Source organism: Macaca mulatta, chromosome 14, assembly GCF_049350105.2.
Source record: "Macaca mulatta isolate MMU2019108-1 chromosome 14, T2T-MMU8v2.0, whole genome shotgun sequence".
Lineage (NCBI taxonomy): Eukaryota > Metazoa > Chordata > Mammalia > Primates > Cercopithecidae > Macaca > Macaca mulatta.
This window is the reverse complement of record NC_133419.1, coordinates 7,906,692-7,928,836: the sequence shown is the minus strand read 5'-3', so window position 1 is coordinate 7,928,836 and position 22,145 is coordinate 7,906,692. Positions and strand designations below refer to the sequence as shown.

The window sequence follows — 22,145 nt, the reverse complement described above, 5'->3', positions numbered from 1 at the left end:
CAGCCCCTGCTTCATCTCCATATCCTCCCACTCAGACTCTGTGCTCTGGCCATGCTCAACAGCATCCAGTTCTCACGGACCCTCTCTAGGTCTTTTGTTTTTGTTTTTGTTTTTGTTTTTTGAGACAGAGTCTCGCTGTATCGCCCAGGCTGGAGTGCCCAGGCTAGAGTGTAGTGGTGCGACCTTGGTTCACTGCAACCTCTGCCTCCTGGGTTCAAGCGATTCTCCTGCCTCAGCCTCCAGAGTAGCTGGAATTGCAGGCGCCCATCACCACACCTGGCTAATTTTTGTATTTTTAGTAGAGACGAGGTTTCGCCATTTGGCCATGCTGGTCCTAAACTCCTGACCTCAGGTGATCCGCCTGCCTCTCGGCCTCCCAATGTGCTGGATTATAGGCATGAGCCACCGCGCCTGGCCCCTGTCCAGGTCTTTGCACAATCTATTCCCCACTTCCCATGCGGAACCCCCTCCAGCCTCTCTTTGTCCCCTGGCCACCTCCTCCCCATGCTCTAGGCCATGCATGGACATTGCCTTCCCCAGGACCTTTCCCCATCTTCCCATAACTAAGTCCATGCCCTTCTCTCTTCCCATTGCCACACTCAGTAGCTCTCCTGACTACAAGCTCTGCAAGAGAAGGGCCTGTGTGTTTCATCCACTGTTGTCTCCCCGGTGCCCAGCGCTTGGTGGATCTGAGCTTCCACCGGGGAGATGATGGCAGATGTGGGTTCAGAGGAACAGGAGTTGATCTCACTGGAATATAAGCTGGGCTTATACTTACAGTACAGGATGCAGTGTCAGGCAGTGGTTGAATGTGGCCCTGGAGCCGGGCTGCCTGAGTGGGTCATTATCTATTGCTGTGGAACAAATGCTCCCCAAATGTAGTGATACAAAACCGCCTTTTCATGCTCACGGACACTGGGTCAGGAATGCAGGTAGAGCACAGTAGGAACAGCCGGTTGCTGGGTGACCGTGTCTGGGGCCTCAGCTGGGAAGACTCGACAGCTTGGGGCCGCAAGCATCCCCAGGCTTATTGGCTCACACGCAGGTGCTGGCTGCCGGCTGGAACCCAGCTGCGCTGTTGACTAAAATACATCACATGGCACCCTCCTATTGTTTGTGGTAGCTGGGCTCCCAGAGTGAGCCTCCCAGGAGAGCCAGGCCTGCTCACCTTGTGTGACCTGGCCTCAGCACATGGTGTCCCTGCTGCTGAAGTCACAGCCTTCCTGGCTTCAGGAGGAGGGAACACATCCCATGTCTCCATGGGCAAAGTCACAGTTGAGCTGGACATGATGGCTCATACCTGTAATCCCAGCTATTCAGGAGGCTGAGCCAGGAGGATCGCTTGAGCCCAGCAGTCTGAGATCAGCTGGGCAACCTTGCAAGATCCTATCTCAAATTAAAAAAAAAAAAAAAGGTGTAAGACAGGAAATATTGTGGCTGTTTTTGCTCGTTTGTTTGTTTTTACATAGCCTTGAAGTATATTTTATTGATCAGAGACAACAAGGAAAATACAATAGTGTGTAAACATCCCATTGCTTCTGTAACAAATTGCCACAAATTTAGTGGCACAAAACAACATGAACTTATTACAGTTGCAGGGGTCCAGAGTCTAAAAGCAAGGCTGGGCCGCATTCATTTTGGAGTCTCAGGAGGAACCTGCCCCCACTTGCCTTTTCCAGCTTCTGGAAGGCTGCCCAGCCCCCCCAACTTCACTCCAGCTCCCTTCTGCTATCGTCACAGCTCCTTTTCCCAGCCACCCTCTTGTCTCCCCGTGGGACTGTTGATTACGTTTGGGATGTGACTGTCTTTTTAAATCCAATCTGCTACTTGCTGTCCACGTAAGCTCTCGATGCCTTAGTTTCCCATCAGTGAAATGGAGATGATAATTTCTGCCTCCCCCCAGAGTTAGAGTGAGGCTTAAAGGAGTTAACACATGGAAAGCACATGTTATGTGATACATATATTTTTGTTTTTTAGTTTTTGGGTTTTTTTGTTTTCATTTTTGTGTTTGTTTTTTTGGGCTGGAGTCTCTCTCTGTTGCCCAGGCTGGAGTGCAGCAGCGCGATCTCAGCTCACTGCAACCTGTGTCTCCTGGCTTCAAGCGATTTTCCTGCTTCAGCCTCTTGAGTAGCTGGGATTACAGGTGCCTGCCACCACGCCCAGCTAATTTTGTATTTTGAGTAGAGACGGGATTTCACCATGTTGGCCAGACTGGTCATGAACTCCAGACCTCAGGCGATCTGCCCGCCTCGGCCTCCCAAAGTGCTGGGATTACAGGTGTGAGCCACCGTGCCCGGCTGATATATATATTTTGGAAGACGAGAGTTTATACTCATGTCTGTTGGCTACAGGGAGCCATTGAAGATCTTAGAGTGAAAGAGTGCTACGGGGAAAAGCTGACGGAGGTGTCTTACTCCGGCCTTTTCTCTGAGTGACACCTTCTTTCCCCAGAGCCTTCCCTGGACTCTGAGATGACTTCCAAGCTGAAGAGCTATGAATTCCGGGGAAGCCCTTTCCAGGTGACCCGAGGGGACTATGCGCCCATCCTCCAGAAGGTGGTGGAGCAGCTGGAGAAAGCCAAGGTTGGACTGGCTGGGGACTGAGGTGTGCGGGCTGAGGACCCCTCTGGGCAGCAAAGCTGGTGTGGAGGTGGGTTGACCTCACACAAGGCTGACCGACTCCTGCTCACCTCAGGTGTATGCAGCCAACAGCCACCAGGGGCAGATGCTGGCCCAGTATATAGAGAGCTTCACCCAGGGCTCCATCGAGGCCCACAAGAGGGGCTCCCGCTTCTGGATCCAGGACAAAGGCCCCATCGTGGAGAGGTGAGCCGCCAGCTCCACCCCACCCGCCCCCTCCTGCCCGCCCCTCCTCCACCTCTGCCCTTCTCTCCCCCAGTTACATCGGGTTCATCGAGAGCTACCGTGACCCCTTTGGTTCCCGAGGAGAATTTGAAGGTAACTTCCTCGGGGAGGAGGAGGTCAGTCACAGTCCCTTCCCCCACATCCAAGTCCACGTGTCCAGTGTCCCCTGATGGTTCTCCCCACCCCCACTCAGCCATAACCATAACAATAACAACAGCCATCGTAAATAAACACCATTTACAGTGTATTGGGCACTGTTGTAAGAAGCTTAGCTATATTAACTAATTTAGAGTTCACCCCATGAGGATGTTTATCCTCACTTAGCAGGTGTGAGCACTGAGGCACAGTTGGGGGGTGACCCAGAAACTCTGGCTCTGAGCTACTTTGCTGTGCTGCCTCTGGTGTCTGGTCAGGGCACAGGCTCCAGGTAGACATGTGCCTCCCAAGCCTAGCTTCACCACTTCCAGGCTGTGTGACCTTGGGCCAAATAGCCTGACCTCAGCACCAGTGCGGTTAGGATGCAGACTGCTACACTCAGTGGCTGGAAGCAGGATGGACATTGTGACTGGACCTGACCTGGGGCTGTCATCCCAGGCTGGTGGCAGGCTGCCTCGGCCCCCACCCCCTTCCCCAGGGGACCCACCTGTGGAAGGCAGGGCATCCAGCCTGAGGATTCAGCCACTTCTCTGGCTGCCCTAATCCTCCCCAGCCGCTGGATGTAGAAGAGTCTGAGCATCTGCCTGTTAAAGCCGGAGAGATTAGTCTGGGAGGAGAGCACACAGCCTGTTGGGGCTCAGGGGTGAGCCGCTAGACCCAGGCCCAGGGAGAAGGGGCAGGCGGCCCAGGGGCCTGAGGGGAAGACAGGTTTGTGCAGCTGCAGCTTTCCTGTCCAGGTCCTGACCTAGTAGGGCCCAGACCTGGGTCACTGCTGTCCCCAGCTGCCAGCCCAGGGTGACTGCATACAGTAGGCATTCAGTACATGCGTGATGGCTGGAGTAGGGTGAAGTGAGAGCCCTCCTGGAACCCTGCCAAGCCACAGCTCCCTCCCTCCCCTGCAGGTTTCGTAGCTGTGGTGAACAAGGCCATGAGTGCCAAGTTTGAGCGGCTAGTGGCGAGCGCAGAGCAGCTGCTGAAGGAGCTGCCCTGGCCCCCAGCCTTTGAGAAGGACAAGTTCCTCACCCCCGACTTCACCTCCCTGGATGTTCTCACCTTTGCTGGCTCCGGCATCCCTGCTGGCATCAACATCCCCAATTGTAAGTGTTGGCAGGCCCAGCCCCCGAGCCCCAGAAGCCTCCTTTTAGAGTCGCCCCTCCCTCTCCACACACACACTCTCCACAAACTGCCCTGTGCCTCTTGTCTGTGACCTTTGACCCTTGCCTCTTCTTCCTGGTCCTCCTCCGCCTTCTCCAGACGATGACCTGAGGCAGACGGAAGGCTTTAAGAACGTGTCACTGGGGAATGTGCTGGCTGTGGCCTACGCCACGCAGCGGGAGAAGCTCACCTTTCTGGAGGAGGATGACAAGGTGGGTGCCAGCAGTTGGAGGGTTGGGGCTGGGCCTCACCTTCCTCAGCGGACTCGGGAAGGCAGACAGCCCAGAGCAGTAGAGAGGAAAGCACACAGCTTCCATCCTGGCTCTGCCACTTCCCAACCACATGACCGTGCGGACTTTGGAGCCTCGGTTTCTTCTCGGGTCACACTAGGGGGGCATCCCTCCCTTCCTCCTGGGTTGTTGCAAGGATGAGATGGGCTGTGGGGTGGAGCACAGTCGGCCTTTACCAAGTACATGCACTGAGATGGGCCCATGGCCCGGGGGAGGGGAGGCCGACAGGCTCTGTGGCCAGGGCCGGCCAGTGGACAGCGCAGGTCTCTGCTTGTCTTGGCAGGATCTGTACATCCTCTGGAAGGGGCCCTCCTTCGATGTGCAGGTGGGCCTGCACGAGCTGCTGGGCCATGGCAGCGGCAAGCTCTTCGTACAGGTAAGAAGGCAGCGGCCAGCCCTGGTACCCCAGCCCACAGCTCCACTCCCCACAACCTGCCCTACCCAGTGGTGAAGCTGCTCTAGCCTCTGCCCTCAGGGGCTGTGGGTTGGGTGGGGAAAACGGCCCCTTAAGCAGAGAAGACCCTGTCTTGCCCTTCCTCAAGATGTCCCAGGAGCTCAGAGGCCTGGTGTAGAGCCGGGGTGTAGAGGGCCCTCTGGGACAGTTCAGCTGCTGTTCCCCACACCAGGAGGAATTGCTTGGCTCAGGCTAAGGAAGCACACCCTAAGGGCGTGGCTCCAGCAGCCCCAGGACAGACACTGGGGGTAGGGGGCATCTCTGGGTGCTCCCATCTGAGGCAGCAGTGCTATCTTTGTTTGCGCTGCTGTTCCGTGGAGCCTGGGCTTTTCCAGGTATCGTAGGGAGCCACTTCTCCCCAGAGCAGCCCCTTCTTGCCAGCCAGCCAGCGTGACTGGAGTCCCCTCCACACCTACCCAGGGAATATGGAAACACAGACAACCTTTTATGGGGGGCTGAAAAGCTGATGTGGACCCCCAGCATGGAGATGACCAGAAGTGGGGTGGGGTGTGGCCCCTCCCTTCCGAGGGCAGGGTTCTTGGTGGGCCCTGCTTCTTGGGGTGTGGGGCTGCTTCCCTGGATGGGGAAGGGCTGGAACTGGGCCCCGGGGTCAGGAGGATGCGCAGAACAGCTGCTGAGGCAGCAGGCTGGCGAAACGCCTTGGCCAGACTTTATCCAGGCTGTGTGTAGCCTTGGATAAGTCAGCTCCTTCACCAACCCTCAGTTGGCCCATCTGTAAAATGAGATTCCTGACCCCTGCTGTGTGGGCTGTTGTGAGGAGTAAAGGTGAAGACAGTAAGCCCTGACACACAGTAGGTCCTCAGCAAACAGGTATTAGTGTTGAGAGACAGTATCCACGGAGGTTGTGTGCTCTGACTCCAGTTTGGGGCTCTTAGGCTCCAAGCCTCAGTTTCCTCGTCTGTGAAGTGGGATAATAGTAGCACTGTCCTCGGAAGATGGTTGTGAGGATTAAAAGGATGCTGCATGAAAGACGCATGGCATGCAGTGGGAGTGGCAGTGCCAGGAGCCAGACCAGAAGCCCATGGTGGGCACAGCTGGGCTCTCTGGCCCACCCATTGGAGCATCTCCTACTGGGGTCTGGAGACACCAGATCTGGGTCCTCACAGGACTTGGGGCAAGTTCCTCGACTGTCTGGCCCTCGGTTCTCCTCTCTGTGCGGTGGGGTAGGCATCTCTGGTTCTCGCGTTCCTGATGGCTCTGAGGAGGCAGCCAGCGTCACAGGGCTCAGGGCTGTGCAGGCATCAGTGTGTGGACGGACCTGCTGCTCCTGCGCTCCCACTTGCCTTCCTGAGCCACTCTCTGGGCCCGTGGATTCTGGCGCTGGAGGCCTGGATCCAGCTGGGGGTGCCTTTCCCTCACCCAGCCTGTGTTCTGCAGGATGAAAAAGGAGCATTCAACTTTGACCAGGAGACAGTGATCAACCCAGAGACGGGCGAGCAGGTGAGGGAGGCCTCAGTAGAGCCCCAGGGTGCTGGGAGGGTGGGCACAGGTGGGGTGGGGCAGTGGCCACCCTAAGCCTGACAGTGGAGCTCTTTTTCCAGATTCAGAGCTGGTATCGGAGCGGGGAGACCTGGGACAGCAAGTTCAGCACCATCGCCTCCAGCTACGAAGAGTGCCGGGCTGAGAGCGTGGGCCTCTACCTCTGTCTCCACCCGGAAGTGCTGGAGTAAGAGCAGCAAAGCCAAGGGGTGGGCTGTCCCGGTGCAGTGGCCAGCCCTGGGGGCATGGAGGGTGGGTGGTGGCGGCCGGTGGAATGGGGACAGGGTAGCCTCTGACCATCCTGCCACCTGCCTGCCCGTCTCACAGGATCTTTGGCTTTGAGGGGGCTGATGCGGAGGACGTGATCTACGTGAACTGGCTCAACATGGTTCGGGCTGGGCTGCTCGCTCTGGAGTTCTACACACCTGAGGCCTCCAACTGGCGACAGGTGGGGCCTGGGTGGGGCCCCCAGGAGGCGGAAGGGAGCCTACAAGGATGATCAGCCTGCCAAGAGCAGGGTGCAAGGATGGGACCGCTGTACCTTTAAGGCAGATGAACAGGGTTTAATGCCAGACTCCACTGTTTGGGGGGCAAGTCACATCACTCTCGTGAGCCCCAGAGTTCCTGTCTGTGAAGTGGGAGTAGGACTCTCCCCGGCCACCATTTCACGGTGAATCAGATGAGGTGATTTTGTTAGGACTCCTCGCAGTTGACGCCCTCTGTGCCACACACAATTCTAAGCGCCCTCCATGAATTCACTACGCCAGGAGGTAGGTGCTGTTGTTACCCTCATTTTGAGAAGAGAAATTGAGGCACAAGGAGATGATGCAACTTGCCACTAAGTGGCAGAGCCAGGATTCGCATCTATACAGTGCCTCCAGGGCCATTCAGTGCCACGGCTCCATTTTGTGTCCTTTGGACATGGGGTAAGTGATAGAAATTTTTTTTCTTTTTCTTTTTTTTTTTTTTTTTGAGACAGAGTCTCGCTCTGTCACCAGGTTGGAGTGCAGGGGCGTGATCTTGGCTCACTGCAACCTCCGCCTCCCGGGTTCAAGTGATTCCCCTCCCTCAGCCTCCTGAGTAGCTGGGACTACAGGCGCATACCACCACGCCTGGCTAATTTTTTGTATTTTTTAGTAGAGACAGGGTTTCACCGTGTTAGCCAGGATAGTCTCGATCCCTTGACCTCATGATCCACCCGCCTCAGCCTCCCAAAGTGCTGGGATTACAGGCATGAGCCACCGCGCCCTGCCAGCAATAGAAACTTTTTGACAAAATCAGATGGGTGTGGTTTGAGGAGGTATTGTGACATCATTCAGGGTCCAGAAATGTGGGTCTGAGTTGTGGCTCTTCCTTTACTAGCTGTGTGCCCCTAAAGAAGTCCCTCCACTTCTCTGGGCCTCTGTTTTATCATCTGCAAACTGGGGATAATGACGCTTACTTGGTTCCCCTTTTGAGCACAAACAAGGTTGTGGAGGAGAAAGTGTTTGGGGACCCTGGAGGGGGTAGCTGCTGTCCTCCTCGGGGGATCCGGAGGAGCAGGGATCACGGTGGGTGACATGGGGAGCATGGGCACCAGGTCCTACCTGGAAATGGCCTCCCTGTCTCCTAGTGCAGCCTGCTCTCTCTGTTAGCAGAGGAAGGAGGAAGCATTTGAGGGGAGGGGAATAAGCAGAAAAGGACCCACAGGGTGGGGGAGAATGACAATAACAGTTGCCAATAAATGAGCAACTGGGACCAAGGACCAAGCCTAGGACCAAGCACTTGATATGGGCTACAAATGCTGTCTTTCCCCACCCCGGCAGGCCCATATGCAGGCCCGGTTTGTGATCCTGAGAGTCTTGCTGGAGGCTGGCGAGGGACTCGTTACCATCACTCCCACCACAGGCTCTGATGGGCGCCCAGATGCCCGGGTCCGCCTCGACCGCAGCAAGATCCGGTCTGTGGGCAAGCCTGCTCTAGAGCGCTTCCTGCGGAGGCTTCAGGTAAGCAAAGCCCTCTCGCCTGGATGGGCCCCCGCCAACCTCTCCAGGGGCAGAGTGTTACCATGTGCCAGGCACGGAGAATAAGCTGTGAGCAGTTCTCACGCTGCAGTGAGGAAAGGTAGCCAGTAAACATGTAAGCACACCGGGTGCCTCACGCCTGTGATCCCAGCACTGTGGGAGGCCGAGGAGGGCGGATCACTTGAGCTCAGGAGTTCAAGACTAGCCTGGGCAACATGGCAAAAACCTCGTCTCTACAAAAAATACAAAAATTAGCCAGGCACGGTAGTGCGCGCCTGTAGTTCCAGCTACTCCAGAAGCTGAAGTGGGAGGATCACTTGAGCCTGAGAGGTGGAGGCTGCAGTGAGCCATGATTGTACCACTACACTCCAGCCTGGGTGACAGAATGAGACCCTATCTCTAAAAAAAAAAAAAAAAAAAAAGAATAAGGACATCTTTTATGTATTTATTTGTTTGTTTGTTTGTTTATTTTTGAGACAGAGTTTTGCTCTTGTTGCCCAGGCTGGAGTACAATGGCACGATCTCAGCTCACTGCAACCTTCTTCTCCCGGGTTCAAGTGATTCTCCTGCCTCAACCTCCCGAGTAGCTGGGATTGCAGGCTCCCGCCACCACGCCCGGCTAATTTTTGTATTTTTAGTAGAGACGGGGTTTCACCATGTTGGCCATGCTGGTCTTGAACTCCTGACCTCAGGTGATCCACCCACCTTGAATTCCCAAAGTGCTGGGATTACAGGTGTGAGGCAACGCGCCCAGCCAGGACATCTTTAAGAATGAAGGACATTTTTAGACAAACAAAAACAGTTTACCATTAATAAACCGTCAGTAACAACACTTCTACAGGATATAATTTAGGAAAAAGAAACAGCCCCAGAGAGAAGGTTGGATAAGCTGTAAGAAATATGGCTGAGTGATGCTGAGAGTAAATATACAATATGAACTTTGTATACCAATAAAAATGATCAATTTGGCTGCGTGTGATGGCTCATGCCTGTAATCCCAGCACTTTGGTAGGCTAGATTCCTTGAGTCTAGGAGTTCAAGACCAGCCTAGGCAACATAGTGAGACCTCATCTCTACAAAAAATTTTAAAAATAGCCAAGTGTGGCCGGGCGCGGTGGCTCATGCCTGTAATCCCGGCACTTTGGGAGGCCAAGGCGGGCAGATCAACGGAGGTTGGGAGTTTGCAACCAGCCTGACCAACATGGAGAAACCCCATCTCTACTAAAAATACAAAATTAGTCGGGTGTGGTGGTGCATACCTGTAATCCCAGCTACTCGGGAGGCTGAGGCAGGAGAATTGTTTGAACCCAGGACGTGGAGGTTGTGGTGAACCAAGATCGGGCCACTGCACTCCAGCCTGGGCAACAAGAGCGAAACTCCGTCTCAAAAAAAAAAAAAAATTAAAAATAGCCAAGTATGGTGATGCACGCCTGTGGTCGTGGCCACACAGGAGGCTGAGATGGGAGGATTTCTTGAGCACGGGAGGTAGAGGCTGCAGTGAGCCCTGATTGCCACTGCACTCTAGCCTGGGCGACAGAGCTAGATTCTGTCTCTAAAAGAAAAAGAAAAGATAACATTGATCAAAAGTTACCATAAAGAAGGTGTCAAGTGTTACACTAGGATAGGATATTTACAACACATATGGTTAGTCCCCGCTTATCCACAGTTTTGCTTTCTGCGGTTGCAATTAGCTGCAATAAAATACAACAAGATATTTTTAGGCTGGGTGTGGTGGTTCACTCCTGTAATCCCAGCATTTTGGGAGGCCCAGACGGGCTGATCACCTGAGGTCAGCAATTCAAGACCAGCCTGGCCAACATGGCGAAACCCTGTCTCTATTAAAAATACAAAACTTAGCTGGGCATGGTGGCAGGCGCCTGTAATCCCAGCCACTCAGGAGGCTGAGGTATGAGAACCACGTGAATCTGGGAGTTGGAGGTTGCAGCAAGCCAAGATTGCGTCACTGCCCTCCTGCTTGGGTGACACAGTGACACACTGCCTCAAAAAGAAAAAAAAGATACTTGAGAGAGAGGCTGTATTCACCTAACTTTTATTCCATTATTTTGTTACATTTGTTCTATTTTATTAGTAGTTATTGTTAATCTCTTCCTGTGCCTAACTTATAAATTAAACTTTCTCATAGATGTGTATGTATGGTGAAAAAACAGTGTATATATAGGGCCCTGTACTACATGGTCTTGGAACATATCCTCCATGTATCTGTGGGGACTACTGTACTAACAAAGGGTTCATATCTAAAATACATAAAGAACTTTTCAGCCGAGCACAGTCGCTCCCGCCTGTAATCCCAGCAGTTTGGGAGGCCAAGGCAGATGGATCACTTGAGGTCAGGAGTTTGAGAACAGCCTGGACAACATGGTAAAACCCATCTCTACCAAAAATATAAAAAATTAGCCAGGCGTATTGGCAGGCGCTTGTAATCCCAGCTACTCAGGAGGCTAAGGCAGGAAAATCGCTCAAACCTGGAAGGTGGAGGTTGCAGTGAGCTGAGATCATGCCACTGCACTCCATCCTGGGCAACACAGCGAGACTCTGTTTCAAAAAATAAAGAAAGAAAAAACTTTTTTAAAAAAAAGTGAGGGGCCGGGCGCGGTGGCTCAAGCCTGTAATCCCAGCACTTTGGGAGGCCAAGACGGGCGGATCACGAGGTCAGGAGATCGAGACCATCCTGGCTAACACGGTGAAACCCCGTCTCTACTAAAAAATACAAAAAAACTAGCCGGGCAAGGTGGCGGGCGCCTGTAGTCCCAGCTACACGGGAGGCTGAGGCAGGAGAATGGCGTAAACCTGGGAGTCGGAGCTTGCAGTGAGGTGAGATCCGGCCACTGCACTCCAGCCCGGGCAACAGAGCAAGACTCCGTCTCAAAAAAAAAAAAAAGAAAAAAAAAAGTGAGGGAGAAAAGATAACCCAACAGAAAATAAGCAAAAATGAACAGAAGAGGAAAATGAATTGCCCTTGACCAACTAAGGGAAGATGCTCAACCTTGTTAGTAATTAGGTAAGCTCGACCTAAGCTACGTAAGTTACAACTGATACCCACCAGCATGGCAGAAATTGATAACTGCCAGCATCCACTTAGTAGACTAAGCAATGAGGACTGCCACCCACTGCTTTTGGAAGGCTGAATTACATATGAATTTCAAGAAACAGCAGCATCATCTCTTAAAGTTGTGCATTCCTGTCACCTACACAGAATCAGTTCTGGAAAAACTTGCATCTGTTCATCAGGAGACATACAGGGATGTTCACATCTGCATTATTAGCAAAAAGCACCAGCTGGGCGCAGTGGCTCACGCCTGTAATCCCAGCAATTTCGGAGGCCGAGGCGGACAGATCACCTGAGGTCAGGAGTTTCAGACCAGCCTGGTTAACATGGTGAAACCCCATCTCTACTAAAAGTACAAAAAGGCCAGGCGCGGTGGCTCATGCCTGTAATCCCAACACTTTGAGAGGCTGAGGTGGGCAGATCACCTGAGGTTAGGAGTTCAAGACCAGCCTGGCCAACATGGTGAAACCCCTTCTCTACTAAAACTAAAAAATTAGCCGGGTGTGGTGGCATGCGCCTGTAGTCCCAGCTACTCAGGAGGCTGAGGCAGGAGAATCACTGGAACCCGGGAGGTGGAGGTTGCAGTGAGCCGAGATCGTGCCACTGCACTCCAGCCTGGTGACAGCGAGATTCCATCTCAAAAAAAAAAAAAAAAAAGTACAATATCAAGGATAGTGGTTTCCTTAGATGGGGGCAGCCACAGAGTGCAGTCAAGCAGAAGCAGTAGAACTAACTCTGAGGTGAGGTGGGGGTTGTATGAGTGTCTGTTTTTCTTTTTGGTGTTTTTTTTTGTTTTTGTTTGTTTGTTTGTTTGTTTTTGAGATGGAGTCTCGCTCTGTTGCCCAGGCTGGAATGCAGTGGCAAGTTCTTGGCTTATTGCAGCCTCCGTCTCCCGGGTTCAAGCGATTCTCCTCCCGAGTAGCTGGAATTACAGGCACGTGCCACCACACCCAGCTAATTTTGTTTGTTTGTTTGTTTTTGAGATGGAGTCTTGCTCTGTCGCCCAGGCTGGAGTGCAGTGGCTGCGATCTCGGCTCACTGCAAGCTCCGCCTCCCAGGCCATTCTCCTGCCTCAGCCTCCCGAGTAGCTGGGACTACAGGTGCCCACCACCGTGCCTAGCTTATTTTTTGTATTTTTAGTAGAGACGGGGTTTCACTGTGGTCTCGATCTCCTGACCTTGTGATCCGCCCACCTTGGCCTCCCATAGTGCTGGGATTACAGGCATGAGCCACCGCGCCCAGCCTTTTTTTTTTTTTGAGACGAAGCCTTGCTCTGTTGCCCAGACTGGAGTGCAGTGGCACAATCTCGGCTCACTACAGCCTCCGCCCTCCAGGTTCATGCCATTCTCCTGCCTCAGCCTCCCGAGTAGCTGGGACTACAGGTGCCCGCCACCATGCCTGGCTAATTTTTTGTATTTTTAGTAGAGACAGCTAAAAGACACTGTGTTAGCCAGGATGGTCTCCATCTCCTGCCCTTGTGATCCACCCGCCTCAGCCTCCCAAAGTGCTGGGATTACAGGCATGAGCCATCGTGCCTGGCCAAACTTTTTGTATTTTTAATAGAGACGGAGTTTCACATTGTTAGCCAGGATAGTCTTGATCTACTGATCTCATGATCCGCCCGCCTCGTTCTCCCAAAGTGTTGGGATTACAGGCGTGAGCTACTGCGCCTGGCCCCAGTGTCTGTTTTAATGTTATTTACAGTATACATACTATATCTTGTATGTGTAAGAAATGTTTTATTTTATTTTATTTTATTTTTTTTATTTTTGAGACGGAGTCTCGCTCTGTCGCCCAGGCTAGAATGCAGTGGCCGGATCTCGGCTCACTGCAAGCTCTGCCTCCCGGGTTCCCGCCATTCTTCTGCCTCAGCCTCCCGAGTAGCTGGGACTACAGGCGCCCGCCACCTCGCCCGGCTAGTTTTTTTTGTATTTTTTAGTAGAGACGGGGTTTCACCGTGTTAGCCAGGATGGTCTTGATCTCCTGATCTCGTGATCCGCCCGTCTCGGCCTCCCAAAGTGCTGGGATTACAGGCTTGAGCCACCGCGCCCGGCCTATTTTATTTTTATTTTATTTATTTATTTATTTTTGAGATAGAGTCTCACTTTGTCACCCAGGCTCTAGTGCAATGGTGCAATCTTGGCTCACCGCAACCTTCACCTCCTGGATTCAAGCGATTCTCCCGCCTCAGATTCCTGAATAGCTGGGACTACAGGCACCGCCATCATGCCCGGCTAGTTTTTGTATTTTTGTAGAGACAGGGTTTCACCATGTTGGCCAAGCTGGTCTTGAACTCCTGACCTCAGGTGATCTGCCCGCCTCGGCCTCCCAAAGTGCTGGGATTACAGGTGTGAGCCACCGCACCCAACCAGAAATGTTTTATTTTATAAAGGGTAATGGTCATACCTGCCTTGTTTACATGTCAGATGAGATAATCAAATGAGAAACATTAGCTTTAATTTTGTGGGCATTTACTCTGTGCTAATCACTGATCTGTGTTTCTCACTCATTCAGTACATTAACACTGTGAGAGAGCAGAACTATTCCTGTTTAGAGATATTCCTGTTTAGGTGTTAGAGACAGAGTGGTTTAGTAACTTGTCCGAGGTTACACTGCCTGTAAGTGACTGGGCCCAGCGTTTTGCAGGGTGTCTTAGTCCGTTTTGTGCTGTTGTAACACACCAAAATACCAGAGGCTGGGTGATTTATAAAGAACAGAAATTGGCCAGGTGTGGTGGCTCACGCCTGTAATCCCAGCACTTTGGGAGGCCAGGGCAGGGCAGATCACGAGGTCAAGAGATGGAGACCAGCCTGGCTAACACAGTGAAACCCCATCTTTACTAAAAACACAAAAAATTAGCCGGACGTGGTGGCATGTGTCTGCAGTCCCAGCTACTCGGGAGGCTGAGCTAGGAGAATTGCTTGAACCCGGGAAGCAGATGTTGCAGTGAGCCAAGATTGCTCCATTGCACTCCAGCTTGGGTGACAGAGCGAGACTCTGTCTCAGAAAAAAAAAAAGTGTCTGGGCGTGGTGGCTCGCGTCTGTAATCCCAGCACTTTGGGAGGCCGAGGCGGGTGGATCACGAGGTCAGGAGGTCAAGACCATCCTGGCTAACACGGTGAAACCCCGTCTCTACTAAAACTACAAAACGTTAGTTGGGTGTGGTGGCGGGTGCCTTTAGTCCCAGCTACCAGGAGGCTGAGGCAGGAGAATACCGTGGACTTGGGAGGTGGAGTTTGAAGTGAGCCAAGATCGCACAACTGCACTCCAGTCTGGGCAACAGAGCGAGACTCTGTCTCGAAAAAAAAGAACAGAAATTTATTTCTGACAGTTCTGGAGGTGGGGAAGTTCAAGATCAAGGCACCAGCTGGTTCATTGTCTGGTGAAGGCTGCTCTCCCCTTCCATCCAAGATGATACCTTGTTGACGAATTATTTGGAGGAGAGGACTGGAAGGAATGCTGTGGCCTCACATGAGAGAAGGCAAAATGGCAACAGGGCCAAACAGGCATGAAGGCTGTTTTCCTTTTTCTTTCTTTCTTTTCCTTTTTTTAGAGATGAGACAAGGTCTCACTATGTTAACCAGGCTGGTCTCAAACTCCTGAGCTCAAGTAATCCTCTCACCTCGGCCTCCCCAAGTGCCCAGGATTGCAGGCATGAGCCACCATGGCTGGCCTTTTATTTATTTATTTACTTTTTCCATAGAGATAGGGTCTTGCCACATTGTCCAGGCTGGTCTCAAACTCCTGGGCTCAAGTGATCCCCTGCCTCCTCCTCCCAAGGTACTAAGATTACAGATGTGAGCCACCACACCCAGTTTAAAGTCTCTTTTATAAGGGCCTTAATCCCATTTGTGAGGAAGGAGCCTTAATGGTTAAGTTGAAACTTAACCATAAGTTTCAACAGCGGAATTTTGGAGGGGACACATTCAAACCATAGCACAGACTGTCCAGGGCTGACCACAATCAGCTGTGGCCTGTGGCAGAGCCCTGTGGACACCGGGTAAGTGCCCATCCTAGACATTTACTCCATCCTTCCCACAGGTGCTGAAGTCCACAGGGGATGTGGCCGGAGGGCGGGCCCTGTACGAGGGGTATGCGGCAGTCACTGATGCGCCCCCGGAGTGCTTCCTCACCCTCAGGGACACGGTGCTGCTGCGTAAGGAATCTCGGAAGCTCATCGTTCAGCCCAACACTCGCCTTGAAGGTAATGGACTCTTGAGCTCCCTTAATGAGCACCACACAGGGCCCTCTGGGAAGCAATAAGAACCCATCCCAGGGCTCAGGGAGAGCAGCCTGGGATGGCCCTTCCCTTTCTGCCAGGGTCCTTCCCGTGCCAAACCTCAGGCCCTAATCTTGGTATCGGTCACCACCCACCACCCCCCCGACACACACACAGTCATGCGAGTTGTAAGACAGTGACAGAAGATTTGAAGAATACCACCAGAGCAGGGGATAGCAGAACATGCAGACTTAGGGGGAAGCCAGGCATTTGTACCAAAGGATTAGACCTGTTGGGTACCCAGGCTGGGGGTCAGGTCAGGAGGGAGCTGGGACCCAGCAAGCCTAGTGAAACCCAGTGGACAGTGTGACTTGGTCGCATCTGGGATGGTGATCAACAGCTGCATCATCCCTCTTCCTTCTCAAGCGACAATTCCGGAGCCTCGCCCTGGCCACAAGGTGCTTATATCTTTTGAATTCAAACCCCCTGGGGACCCAGCCCCTGACTGCCTTCACTTTCCTCTCACCCCTTGATTCATCTTTCCTGCTGTTTGTCACTTGAGACACCTAAGATGATGTGGTGTTATGGAGTGGTTAGAGCACCAGCTTCAGAACCGCCCTTTGACCTTGGCCTAGTCATTTGACCTTTCTAGACTTTGGTGTCTTCATTCACAAAGCCATTGCGGACCGCTTGCTGATATTATAGTGAACCTGAATTCCTTCTTAGAGTTTCTAAGTGCTTTCTGGGGATTAACCTTTTAAATCCATACAGTAGCCCAATAAGGTAGGTATTTTTGTTATCCCCATTTTACAGGTAAGGAAACTGAGGCACAGAGAGTAATTTGAGTAATTTGCACAAGGCTTATGCCTTTTTAGTGGAGAAGCCAAGAGTCAAATTAAGAGTGGTTGAGTCAGGCATGGTGGCCCCTGCCTGTAGTCCCAGCTACTTGAAAGGGTGAGGTGGGAGGATCGCTTGAGCCTAGGAGTTCAAGACTGCAGAGCAAGACCTCAGCTCTTCAAAAAAAAAAAAAAAAAAAAAAAAAGCATTGTCCTGGGCAGTTGTGAGGGTTAAATAGAATAATATTTGTAAAAAGTCATTACCTATTATTGGTGAGGAAAAAGCATTTATTTATTTGTTTTTTGGGTGGGTTTTTTTTTTTTTTTGAGATGGAGTCTCACTCTGTCTCCCAGGCTGGAGTGTAGTGGCGCAATCTTGGTTCACTGCAGCCTCCGCCTCTGAGTTCAAGTGATTCTCCTGCCTCAGCCTTCCGAGTAGCTGGGATAACAGGTCCCTGCCACCACACCCAGCTAATTTTTTTTTTTTTTTTTTTTTTGAGACGGAGTCTCGCTCTGTCGCCTAGGCTGGAGTGCAGTGGCACGATCTCCGCTCACTGCAACCTCTGCCTCCCGGGTTCATGCCATTCTCCTGGCTCAGCCTCCCGAGTAGCTGGGACTACAGGCACCCGCCACCGTGCCCACCTAATTTTTTGTGTTTTTAGTAGAGACGGGGTTTCACCGTGTTAGCCAGGATGGTCTCAATCTCCTGACCTCGTGATCCGCTCACCTCGGCCTCCCAAAGTGCTGGGATTACAGGCGTGAGCTACCGCACCTGGCTGCTAATTTTTTTTTTTTAGTAGAGACGGAGTTTTACAATGTTGGCTAGGCTGATCTTGAACTCCTGACCTCAAGTGATCCTCCCACCTTGGCCTCACAAAGTGCTGGGATTATAGGCGTGAGCCACCGTACCCGGCCTTATTTTTTTATTTTTAATTTTGTTTATTTATTTATTTTTTGAGACAGGGTCTCACTCTGTCACCCAGGCTGGAGTACAGTGGTGTGACCTTGGCTCACTGCATCCTCTGCTTCCGGGGCTCAAGTAATTCTGTAGCCTCAGCCTCCCGAGCATCTGGCACTACACACCCGGCTAAGTTTTGTATTTTTTGTAGAGACGGGATTTCTCCATGTTGGCCTGGCTGGTCTTAAACTCCTGAGCTCAAAGTGATCCACCCTCCTCGGCCTCCCAAAGTGCTGGGATTACAGGTGTGAGCCACCATGCCCAGTGGAAAAAGCTTTTATTTTATTTCTTTCTGAGATGGAGTTTCCCTCTTGTTGCCCAGGCTGGAGTGCAATGGCGCAATCTTGGCTCATTGCAACCTCTGCCTCCCAGGTTCAAGCGATTCTCCTGCCTCAGCCTCCTGAGTAGCTGGGATTACAGGCATGTGCCGCCATGCCTGGCTAATTTTTGTATTTTTAGTAGAGACAGGGTTTTGCCATGTTGGCCAGGCTGGTCTCGAACTCCTGACCTCAGGTGATCCGCCCTCCTCGGCCTCCCAAAGTGCTGGGATTACAGGCGTGAGCCACCGTGCCCGGCTGGAAAAAGTATTTATTAAGACGCTCATTCTAGATGCTTTTCCGTGCCCTCCAGAGGCTTCCTGGGATTTGGCCCCAACCCTTGCCAGCCTCACCACCTCTTCTCTGGCTTACTGTACTCCGGGCTCCCGACCCTTCTGTTTCTTCTACCCACTGAGCTCGCTCCACTCCTACAGCCTTTAAATAGGCTGTTCTTGCTGCTTGGCATGATCTTCCTCCAGATCTTTGCCTGTCTGGTTCTTTTTGTCCTTCAGCTCCTTGTAAAATGGCACCTTGTGAGAGAGGTTGTCTCTGACCCCTCAACCTAAAGTAACTGCTTCAGTCCCTCTCTATTCTGCCACCCAGCTTTATTTTCTTCATGTGCCCATCACGCTTGCCCATTTTTTTGGTGGTCACATCTCATGATGGGAGGAGCAGCATACACCAGTGCCTCATGCACAGCCTGGCACATTGGAGTTGCTCAGTGGCTGTCAAATGAGTGCATTAACAAATCATGCCAGCCACATGGACAGTACCATCAATTGCTTTGATATGTCCAGCCCTGTGCGAGCCATGGGGGAGCCACTGGGGACCCGGAGGTGATGACAGCTCATTGGGGATGATAAGATATGGAGATAAATAATCACACAAGGGAAGTGTTAATGAGCAGCCAAAAGATATAAACAGAACTCTGAACACTTAGAGGAGGGAAGATCGCATCCATCTTTAAGAGGATCTGGGAACGTTCTGGGGAGGAAGTGGTGGTTCCCACTAGATCTGAAGAACAGGTTGGATTTTCAACGGCTGTGATGGTGATGCACTGTAAAAATTTTTTTTTTTTTTTGAGGTGGAGTCTCACTCTGTCCCGCAGGCAGTGGTGAGATCTCGGCTCACTGCAACCTCCACCTCCCGAATCAAACAATTCTCCGGCCTTAGCCTCCGAAAAGCTGGGATTACAGGCGCCCACCAACATGCCTGGCTAATTTTGTATTTTTAGTAGAGATGGGGTTTCACCATGTTGGCCAGGCTGATCTCAAACTCCTGACCTCAAGTGATCCACCTGCCTCAGCCTCCCAAAGTGCTGGGATTACAGGCGTGAGCCACCACACCCAGCCAGGTCACTGTAAAAGTTTTCTATGGATTAACTCCTGACAACCCAGAGAGAAATGGTTATTATCCTCATTTTTCAGCTGGAAAATGAGGCACAGAGGGGCTGTGTATTTGCCTGCGGTCACACAGCTTTTGGGTGGCACAGCCAGAACTTGAACTCCAGAGCCTGTGCTCTTTGCTGCTGTACAGCTTGCGATGTCATGGAACATGACAAGTTGCAGAGAAGGGCTAGAGCAGTTGAAATGTGTTTGAGAGCAGTACTTCCCAGGAGTATTCAGGGGACCCTCAGAACAGCCCATTTAACAAATTGGTAAACAGGCTCGGAGATAATGATGCCATGGTGGCTAGCATTTGTTGAGCACCCCTTCAATGTGTGACTATGTCATCACCACAGCTCCTTTACAGATGAGGAGACTGAAGCTTAGGAGGTTGGGAAACTTGCCCCAGGTCCCACAGTAGACAGATGAAGTTGTTGCTGGACTGTGAGCTTCAGGACACCAAGGACTGTATCTGTTTCACCTAGTGTGGCACCTGGTGTAAACCTTTTATTATTTATTTATTTATTTATTTATTGAGGTAGAATCTCACTCTGTCGCCCAGGCTGGAGTATAGTGGCATGAGCTCCATTCACTGCAACCTCTGCCACCCAGGTTCTCCAGCCTCAGCCTCCCGAGTAGCTGGGACTACGGGCACGTGCCACCACGCCCAGCTAATTTTTTTGTATGTTTAGTATAGACAGTGTTTCACCATGTTGGCCAGGCTTGTCTCAAACTCCTGACCTCAGGTGATCCTCCCGCCTCGGCCTCCCAAGGTGCTGGGATTACAGGCATGAGCTACCGTGCCCAGCCTAAATCTTTATTTGACTGACTGAATGAATGAAAGCAGCAATGCATTTAATACTCCCCCTGTAGTATTTCCTTCCTCACAGGGTTAGTGTAAAGAGTAAATTAAGTAATTAACCTAAAACGTAGAGCACAGGTTCTTTTTGGCAGAGCTCAGTAAGAAACAGCTGCTGCTGTGATTGTGATTATTAAGACTATTATGATGATTCAGTTTCCCTATTCAAACCTTTCCCTGCTGCTATTTTATCTCCATCTCCTCCCCAGACTCAGACGTGCAGCTTCTGGAATACGAGGCCTCGGCTGCTGGCCTCATCCGATCCTTCTCCGAGCGTTTCCCAGAGGATGGACCCGAGTTGGAGGAGATCCTCACACAACTGGCCACAGCTGATGCCCGATTCTGGAAGGGCCCCAGTGAGGCCCCATCTGGCCAGGCTTGAGGAAGATGTGTGGCCTCTCCCCTAACTCCAAGAAACCAAGGCTGCAAGTGGCCCTCCATTCGTGTGTGTTTTTAGGGGCTAGGGGAGGGGGAGGGGCAGGATCTTGGACCTTGGTACTACCTCAGCTGAGGGTGGTGACACTAACCCCTTCCATTTGTCAGCACTTTCCAGCTTGCCAAGTGCTTCCCCTCTGTGATCTCATTTCATCTGCACTGCCATACCTGGAGTGAGCAAGACAGGGCTCACCATCCTGTCTACCAGATGAGGAAATGGCAGTTCTGAGAAGTCACTGGTCTAGATTCCACAGGTGGCACGTGACAGCTAGGGTTCAAAATGTTCTCACCTAATCCAGTGCTCCTCACATATTAATTTTATAACCAGACAAATAAATATTAGAGACAACCACCATATTTGTGTGGCTCCTCCTTGCCTTTGTCTGTCTTCTCATTTGCTCCCAGCAGAGTGATGGGCTCAAGGCCTGGGGAGGGAGCAAGGAGGGCCATTTTTAGCCTCCCTTCCACAACAGGATGTTGACGTTATCTCTAGATGAGGATATGCAGTCACAGAGCTAAACATAGCACAATCTTTGCAGCTCTCCTTTGTGGCATTCCTTGCATTTTTAAATGTTCCGGGGCCAGGCGCGGTGGCTCACGCCTGTAATCCCAGCACTTTGGGAGGCCGAGGCGAGCAGATCACGAGGTCAGGAGTTTCAGACTAGCCTGGCCAATATGGTGAAACCTCGTCTCTATTAAAAAATAAAAAAATTAGGCCGGGTGCGGTGGCTCAAGCCTGTAATCCCAGCACTTTGGGAGGCCGAGACGGGCGGATCACGAGGTCAGGAGGCCGAGACGGGTGGATCACGAGATCAGGAGATCGAGACCATCCTGGCTAACACGGTGAAACCCCGTCTCTACTAAAAAAAAAAATACAAAAAACTAGCCAGGTGAGGTGGCGGGCACCTGTAGTCCCAGCTACTCAGGAGGCTGAGGCAGGAGAATGGCCTGAACCCGGGAAGCGGAGCTTGCAGTGAGCTGTGATCCGGCCACTGCACTCCAGCCTGGGCAACAGAGTGAGACTCCGTCTCAAAAAAAAAAAAAAAAATTAGCTGGGCATGGTGGCTACTGTAATCCCAGCTACTCGGGAGGCTGAGGCAGGAGAATCGCTGGAACCCGGGAGGCGGAGGTTGCAGTGAGCTGAGATCGTGCCATTGCACTCCAGCCCTGGCGACAGAGCGAGACTCCATCTCAAAAAAAAAAAAAAAAAAAAAAAAAGTTGTGGGAATCTACAAACTCAACTTAAGTCAGAATCCTCTGCATTTGCCCCATAACCTTCATGTTTTGTTTCTCTGGGCCTGGACCTCTACAGTAAGGCAGCAAGACAGGACCTGACCCCTTTTCAACCGGGTAACCATGAAGATGGAGACAGGAGGAGTTTGCTTTGCTGCTCATAAATGCAAGAAGGGGGCTTCTTTCCAACCCTGGAAGCCAAAGGGCCCTGTGGCTGACCCAGAGACTGTAAGACCCAGACGCATGGAAAGGCGGCTCTGACTGGGAAGGAGGAAAGATAAATAAGCTGGGAGAGATTCCTCAACCCAGGAGGGTGGCCAGCGCGTCCTCCTCAGCCTAGAGGAGAAAGCTTGGCGCCCGGAACCTTTGTACTCGCGCTTCCCAGCGCTCGGGCATTATTGGGCGTTACGCGGC

At 51.9% G+C, this 22,145-nt stretch overlaps 2 protein-coding genes across 6 annotated transcripts in view; one reads left to right on the top strand and one right to left on the bottom strand.

Moving 5' to 3' along the window:
• The window catches only part of DPP3 (dipeptidyl peptidase 3), a 29,392-nt gene extending 8,539 nt beyond the window's left edge, over window positions 1-20,853 (top strand). For 4 of the 5 annotated variants that reach the window (XM_077962113.1, XM_015113637.3, XM_077962112.1 and 1 more), the window contains 12 exons: window positions 2,452-2,582; window positions 2,695-2,825; window positions 2,899-2,957; window positions 3,923-4,117; window positions 4,275-4,387; window positions 4,749-4,841; window positions 6,318-6,380; window positions 6,482-6,606; window positions 6,747-6,867; window positions 8,225-8,404; window positions 15,531-15,693; window positions 20,273-20,853. In XM_077962113.1, the coding sequence (XP_077818239.1) occupies window positions 2,452-2,582; window positions 2,695-2,825; window positions 2,899-2,957; window positions 3,923-4,117; window positions 4,275-4,387; window positions 4,749-4,841; window positions 6,318-6,380; window positions 6,482-6,606; window positions 6,747-6,867; window positions 8,225-8,404; window positions 15,531-15,693; window positions 20,273-20,445 (1,547 nt within the window). In that variant the 3' untranslated portion in view covers window positions 20,446-20,853. Of the gene's footprint in view, window positions 1-2,451; window positions 2,583-2,694; window positions 2,826-2,898; window positions 3,017-3,876; window positions 4,118-4,274; window positions 4,388-4,748; window positions 4,842-6,317; window positions 6,381-6,481; window positions 6,607-6,746; window positions 6,868-8,224; window positions 8,405-15,530; window positions 15,694-20,272 lie in introns of all 5 variants that reach the window. The other variant, XM_077962111.1, reaches the window with a different exon arrangement.
• The window catches only part of MRPL11 (mitochondrial ribosomal protein L11), a 248,991-nt gene that overhangs the window by 58,222 nt on the left and 168,624 nt on the right, over window positions 1-22,145 (bottom strand). The window lies entirely within an intron of this gene.